At 32.2% G+C, this 8100-nt stretch overlaps 1 protein-coding gene across 2 annotated transcripts in view; it reads right to left on the bottom strand.

The window, feature by feature from the left end:
• Positions 1–5342: 5342 nt before the first annotated feature.
• The window catches only part of IQCM (IQ motif containing M), a 620635-nt gene continuing 617877 nt past the window's right edge, over positions 5343–8100 (bottom strand). For both annotated transcript variants that reach the window (XM_074229157.1, XM_074229156.1), the window contains exon 13: positions 5343–6952. In XM_074229157.1, the coding sequence (XP_074085258.1) occupies positions 6843–6952 (110 nt within the window). In that variant the 3' untranslated portion in view covers positions 5343–6842. The remainder of the gene's footprint in view (positions 6953–8100) is intronic.

The following is an 8100-nucleotide window of genomic DNA, read 5'->3' as shown; positions in this document are numbered from 1 at the left end:
CAAGAAAAAAGTAGCTTCAGCATTAACCAAAAGGGGCCCCAAGCTGAAGACTTCTCTCAGAATTTCTTGAGGATTTCTTCCCTGCTCCACCTTAAACAAGTTTGTAGAAGGAAATACTGTACAGAAAACAAACAAAAATTCTTCCATTACTTCCCCTTCTGGGAAGAGTTATTCATAAATTGTATTTGACCACTATTCAAACATTTTCAAGTGCTTCTTTGAACCCTTCAGTTGGGGCGTGAAGGTAGCAAAGTATCTGTATTTGTATCTGTAAATAGTAGGAGCAAAGGGAACTATAAACAATTATTTTCTTTCTATCACCACCCCAATATTAGCCAGAAGAGACTTGGTAATAAAACTAGGACAGGAAATTAGCTGAATAAATACAATAAAGTGTTTTTACTTTAAAGGCCTGGAATTATATTGTCTCTAAAATTGTGTCCTTCCAGGTCATCACTCTTTAGACAATATCTAAATGGATATAGAGAATTACAAGTTGGGTTTCTTTTTTCTGAAAATGTTGCTATTAGGAATCCTCTTAATGTGAAACTGTCTTAACTTTGCCTTCTGTCCTTGTGTTTTCCATTACTCAGGATCAGCTAGGGTACCACACTGGGTGCACCAGTCATGTATTCAACCTTTATAGTGAGTGACTGAGACTATGGGGCAATGAACCATACCAAAGTTCCATCCATGTCGACATACATCATTGATGACCTTGGGAACAAATCTGAGTTTGTGGTTCCTCTGGCAAACAAACATAAAGATTTTTATCAGCTGTTCAGATATTTTTTGAGTTTAAAATGAAGCACATTGGTAAGGATTGAATTAACCTTAGAACTAGGACATACTATCAATGCATGATTTTTTTTTTCATTTCAATACCATTTTTGCCCATATGTTCTCAAAGTGTTAATGCTAGTGAAAGCTGAACCATTTGCCATTTCTCCAAACTTTTTCCATTCCATTTCCTTCTTAAGACTTTGGTGCAGTAGTGTTTCATCATTTCCCACTCAGATTGTAAGTCCATCAAAAGGGGGTTTGGATTGTGACAATCACGTCTCCAAAACTAATTGTTAGTACCCTGTCACTTGCTTTTTATCTCATCACTTAACTTCAATATCCCTTGACTGTTTTCTTCATTCTAAATAGCAACTGTCATATTACTTCCTTCATACTCTCCCTCCAACTTAATTCAAGTTAAAAACTTGGGGTAGGGAGAAATATAACATGGGCATTCCATTTGGCTTCATTTTTCATTCCCAAATCTGACCTTTATGCCCAGTTATCCCTTTGATTTGAAAATCTGCTGCTCCATATCCTCCAAATTAACATATTCCTTTTTTTTAAAAGAAAAAATAAGCCCACCTCTTCTATGAATTCTCTTTTGATTGAATCAGAGGAGAATAAGAAGGATCCCATTACCAAAGTCAAGTAGTATTAATCTTCTCTATTCCCAATTCAGGATTAGTGATATAAAGAGTCAGAGAGAGAAATGAAGAAAAAGAAACTTCCACATTAATTAATGACAGATAACTGCTTCTAATTTTTTTTTATTTAGATAATAAATTCCAATGGGTCAGTAATACCTTCTATAATTCTCCTAGAATAAATCTATAGTCTTTGAATCTCAGAATTAGAGGAGACTTTAAAGTTCATTTTTCTAACACTGTAACCCAAATATCTGCAATATCCCTGACAAGTGCTTAAACACCTTCCATAAAGGAGAACTAACTACCAAATAATACAGAAGCATTACACTTTTTGATAGTTCTTATTATTGGAAATTTCTTTTTTATATTGATTTCAAATTTTATCCCTTTCTAACTTCTATGCATTATTTCTAATTTTGACAATCTGAACAGATCTAATAATGTCCCATGTGACAAATTATCAAATATCTGAGAACATTTAACATGTGTGTTCCCCAAATCTTCTTTTACAAGGATAAAGATTTTGATTTCATTGACCTGTCTTCATATGGCATCCTAATTCCTTCCTCATCATGGTCATTTGCCCCTCTTAACATATTTCAATTTGTTAATGTTCTCTCCTAAATAATGCACAAAGATTTGAATTTGTCATTCAAATTATATGTTTTGACCAACATAGTGGGTTGTGACATTATCATGCTATAAGGTCTGTCTAACAGTGTCAGTAATATGGTTCTTGTATTCTCTTCTTTAAATCACCTTATTTCTTTCAATTTCTGGACAACTTTCCATTACCATTAAAGTTGACATGATCCTAATCTATGTTAATAGGATACAGAATGAAGAACAAGCTCATAGAATTGGTGTTTGAAGAGTTGACTAGGGAACAATGGCAGAGGGTGGGACCCAGCAAATTCTTGAAAGGACACAAAAAGCTCCTGGCTGACAATGCTGACACAAGGACCAGCACTCTAATGGGAGACAACATATCTTAATGAAAGGTAGGAAAGATATCGATGATTATTCTGACTAAATGAAGATTATAAAATGTTTTGTTTTATATTTAACAAGATTCATTAAAAATTATTCAATATAATCAAACCAATCTAAGATCTCATTCATGTGGGAAGGATAGTTGACACTTCCAGTGATCCAAACTGATATATATCCATGCCTGTCCTTCTTGCACAGTTCTTGTGCTGTGGATAAGGTGAGAGGAGTCAATCAAACAAACCAGGGCCTTCCTCATTTTTAATAATGCCATGAGGATATGGATAGAATAACATGGGTTGTCCATGAGTTATCTCTCACCCTAAAAACCCATGTTCTTTGATGACATTCTTTATAATACTTTTTCCTTCAAAATTTACTGTTTATAAAGTACTATAGACTTTATATTCAACAGTAACTTCTTCATTGCTGTTTGGGTGACCCCTAATTTCACTTTAAAGCCAGTAGTGTTATATGATTTACAGTCATATAACAACACTGGGAGAATATTGGTATTAAAAACTGAACCCTTCCTTTGTTTCAATGAGGAGCTTGAGATCACTGAAATAACTTTGCTGTTCCACAAAGGCAATCTAGCCCCAAAGTAATGAGACAAAAATGTCAGTGAAGACAAATGAAAAATTTATAAGTATTAATAAACAAATTAGGCATATAATTGACATAATATTAAGTATGAAAGCTCTCATTTTATGCACTTCTGTGAATTAATACCTACAAGGCTTATTTTTCCCCAATAATCATTTTGTTGTTTAGTCATTCAGTCACATCCAACTCTGTTACCTCATTTGGTTTTTTTGGGAGAGAAGAGATACTGGAGTGGCACCATTTTCCTCTTCATTTCATTTTGCAGTTGAGGAAACTGAGGCAAACAGGGTTGAGTGATATGCCCATTAAATTATATGATAGATGTTGCTGAGAATATTGTCCTGCATACAAAACTAAATCATTCAGGCAGATCTGATATTTAATATAGCCTCAGACATTTACTAGCTACAGGAACCTGGGCAAATCACTCAGCACTATAACTTTAATAATTTAAATAGCTTTATATAATGTCTCTTATGTGCTAGTCACTGTGCTATGAGATTTACAAATATTTTCTCATTCGACATACCAACATCTGCCTCAGTTTTCTCATTTGTAAAATGAAAGCAATAATAGGAGCTTTAACAAGCTTCCAACGTTGTTAGAAAGTTGAAGTGAGATAATATTTGCAAAAGGCTTTGCCAACCTTAAAGCACTGAATAAATGCTATATGATTATTTAATACCACTGCCTTTCCATATGGATAACAGGTTACTTATTTTAAAAGTCTTAAGATTCCTTAGTTCAGATGCTAACTCAGCATTCACTGTCAAAACTCAGCATTTTCTCCCACATTCAACTATTAATACTGTAACTTTATATAAAATATAAATATTATAAATAACCAAACTCAGTATTCAGTGTACAAATTCAGCAGCCAGTACCCCAAAGCAGAATACAGTACCTAAGAAAATATTTGGTCCCTAAAATCTGTATACCAATTAAATGTTAATTATTCAAAATCAATATTTTACATCAAAATTCAATATTTGGTGTCTAAGTTCAACAATAAACACCGAAACTCAGTATTCCATAGAGAAAAGAAAAGAAAAAACCCAAACCCAAGTATTCAGGAACCAAACATATTTAGCATTCTGTACCTAACCTCATTGTAAATACCCAAACTTAGTATTCAATACTGAAAATCAGCATTCAGTATTCAAACTCAGTATTCAGTATCAGACTTTGTAATCATTATCCAAAGTCACAATTCCATATGCACACTCGGTATTTCATATCTAAACCCAGTATTTCATATTTAAACTCAGAAGTCATTATGCAAAAATTAATATTTAGCACCAGATTCAGAATTCTGTTCTAAGATTCAGTATTCTGTACCTCATTCTGAATTCAATATCAAAAGGCATCATCTAACATCTAGAGTATTCAACATTCACATTCAGTATCCAATATCCCAATTCAGTATTCATATTCACTACCTTGATTTGGTATTCAGTTTCCTTATTATGCTCAGCATCCAAACTCAGTGTATGGTACACAATTCAAAATTTCATAAACTAAGCCCAGAGTAGGACAAGAAGACCTCCCTAATAAGCTGTAAAACACTCAACATAGAGCAACCTAATGATTCACCTGGGAAAAGACTAATCTATTTATTATCCAGGCTATAATATACAATTTATGGTAATTGTTTAGTCTAAATACATAGGTTTTGAACTTCTCCAAATGGAAATGAACTAAACAAGAAGGAGAAGAAGTTGTTAGAGGAGAAAGAAGATGAAGAAGTGGAGGAGGAGGAGGAGGAGAGAGAGAAGAGAAGAGAAGAGAAGAGAAGAGAAGAGAAGAGAAGAGAAGAGAAGAGAAGAGAAGAGAAGAGAAGAGAAGAGAAGAGAAGAGAAGAGAAGAGAACTGTAATGCATTTGGGAAAATGTGAATCTCTTTTGATGATCCCAAGTAATTCTAAGCCCCAAACTCATCTTTTAAGGTCAACATTCTTCACCTTATCTGTGAATACCTATTACTGAAGAATTAAAAATATAAGTAACTCAAAAGAATAAAGCAAAATGTCAACAGATTTTATTATTATAGTGATCTGTGTGGAAAAAAGAATCATTAAGGGTATCATTGAGGGTATGTATGATCATTAAAAGAAATGAATTATTCACATAGCAAAATCAGAATAAAAAATCAAAACTTGGAAAACAAAATACAGTCAATGACAGCAACAATTCAAATAAAAAATAAGAATATTGAAATATACTTTAATATAACAATTTCATATGATAATATATCAGAACAAAAAATTGAAAATGAATACTATATAATTATAACTATAATTAAATTTGACACAGAATTTAGAAAATGTGCTTCCTCCCTCTCCTCTTCTTAAACATAGAGGATTAGGGATATAGAATAATTCATATACTATTAGTTGCAGGTAATATATTGGTTGATTTTGTTGGACTACATATTTTCTCTTTTTATTCTTTATTACAAAGTGTGGATGTTAGTGAGAAGTGAGAGGTTGAAGAATACATTTGGAAATGTGAGTGACATTAAATCAAATATTACAAAAAATTTAACAAAAAATTGAATGAACTGTCACATAGACAATGACAAAAATAATTGCTTATATTTATATAATGTCTTACAGTTTAAAAATCACTTTACAGAAATTCATTTGATCTTCAAAAGAGTTCTGTGAAGTTAGTAGTACCAGTTTAAAAGACTGTAGTTCATATTTTATTATCCCCATATGATAGATGAGCAAACTAAGGATCTCAAAATTGAAGTGACTCATCCAATATTAAATAGCTGTAAAATGGAAGAGATGAAATGGCTCACTAGAGGTATTTATGTGGAAAATGAATGATTACAATCATTACTTCTAATAGTAACACTGGTCATTAGTTGTATTGTTTTGGGGTTGTTTTTTGACAGTCAAAGAAATTGTTGACATATATTGAACTTGCAGTCATTTAAAACCCCTCTTTTCCAGATGAACTGCTATCTATCCACATCTATATCATTCTCTACCTTTACTATTGATTTTTTAAAGTTATACTTGTTCAGTCATGTTTGAGTCTTTATGACCCCTGGGACCATATTGTCCATGGGGTTTTCTTGACAAAAATGTTGGGATGGTTTGCCATTTCCTTCTCAAGTGGAGGTAAAGAGAGATTAAGTGATTCAGGTACATAATTAATATGTGTCTGAAGTCAAATTTGAACTCAGTTCTTTCAAACTCCAGTCCTAACACTCTATCTACTGCACCAACTAGCTATCTCTAAAGTATGTTTAGACCATTATACTTCACTCTATGAATTAAAAAAATTCAAAAAAACTGTTAAAATCAGTCACTTATTTGAGACTATTGAATTGTAGCTGGACCTGGGTTTTCTTATTCATCCAATTATCCTTTCTATATCACTTTGTATTTCTTCAAATTTATATATTCAAGGGATCTAGATGAGGCTTATGTTTCAGGCAAGAATTGAAAATGACTTCCAATATCTTTTGTAATTTAAAGATTTTATGTATGAATATTAAAAGAGGCAATATGGAAAGACAAATTCTGGCAATATATCAAAGTATAATCAGCTGTCCGAAAAGAAACTTTTTATGGTCTTTTTACTTTTACTTGCATTCAGGTTTATTAATATGATAAAGCAGGTGCATACATTTTATGGAATCAGATTACTAAATTGTCATATCTTTCAATACTTAGAATTTGTTGTTCTTTTCCTATTTTAGGCATTAAATTTGGCAATAGTATGATGTGAATTATTGTTTTCTTCACAAAAAAGTTGATCCATCACAATCAAAGATAAAAGGTACTCATTCACTTGATTATTAATCTGGTGATTTGAAACGTATCTTCATTCTTCTCTCTCTCATGGACCTGGCTACTAAATTTTTAACGACCTGAATATCAGCTTTCTTGATTGCTGGATGTCCAGAAGCTGGAAAACAAAATAATTTGTTGATTAACAATGAGAAACACTCTTTCCAATGATCTAAATAAAGAAATATTATGTAATCAGAATATCTACCAAAAGTTAGGAAATATTTGCAAATAATCCACAGATTGATCAGTGATGGGGACCAATACATTTTATTCCTCCCCTTAATTGCAGAACTAAGCAAAAAGTACTAATACTTTCTCAGGCTTTACATCCTTTTCTTTCAGACCAGCAGGAGGTTAGATCTCTAGCAGAATATAAGCTCTTTGAAGACAGTTGACAGCAGAGACAGTCAAAATGGGAAAATAGAAAGAATATCAAATATTCTATTCTAAATTCCTTAAGAGCTTCATTATGTTAGATTAATTTACATATTATAGGAGTCAATTCTTAAGCAAATTGATTTCAAAGGTAGTTTGCCTTCAGAAACTAAGCAAAATGCAGTCAAACAATTAGTTTGTTGCTTATAGAATTGTGAATAGTTTAACAAGTTTGTAAAACACTTTAGAAATATAAAAAAACCACCGTAGCATTCATACATTTTGACTCAGTAATTGCATTGAAGTCATTGAGAACAATAAAAGACTTTTAAATGAAAATATTCATAATGTTCAGTCACTTCAGTCATGTCTAATTCCTTGTGACTCCATATGGGATTTTCTTGGTAAGATATTAGAGTGGTTTGTCATTTCCTTTTCCAGCTCATTTCACAGATAAGAAAACTGAGGCAAACAGGTTTAAGTGATTTGTTAAGAGTGACACAACTAAAAGTATTTAAAGCCAAATTTAAACTCATAAAGATGTGCCTTCTTGATTCAAAGTTCAATATTCTATCCACTGCACCATCTAGCTGCTCCATTAATAGTGGTACTACTATCTACAATAGTCCCAAGAATAGAAATAAACAGGTCAACTATAGTTGAGCAAATTACGGTAGATGCAGAGAAATATAGGAAGAAGTATGAAGTGAGGCAGAGAAAATAAAGAAGAATCTAGATAACAAAAGTCATAATTGCAATTTTGTAAATTAAGGAAATTATAAGTGACCATAAAACTCAACATTAGACAATGCAGATACAAACTTTAAAAGTACATACATACATCCTAACTTTTAAAAACAATTATGTGGGAGGGAGAGTCAAGATGGC

Source organism: Macrotis lagotis, chromosome 3, assembly GCF_037893015.1.
Source record: "Macrotis lagotis isolate mMagLag1 chromosome 3, bilby.v1.9.chrom.fasta, whole genome shotgun sequence".
Taxonomy (NCBI): domain Eukaryota; kingdom Metazoa; phylum Chordata; class Mammalia; order Peramelemorphia; family Peramelidae; genus Macrotis; species Macrotis lagotis.
Note: the sequence above shows the minus strand (reverse complement) of the source record. Positions and strands in the feature narration are given on the sequence as shown.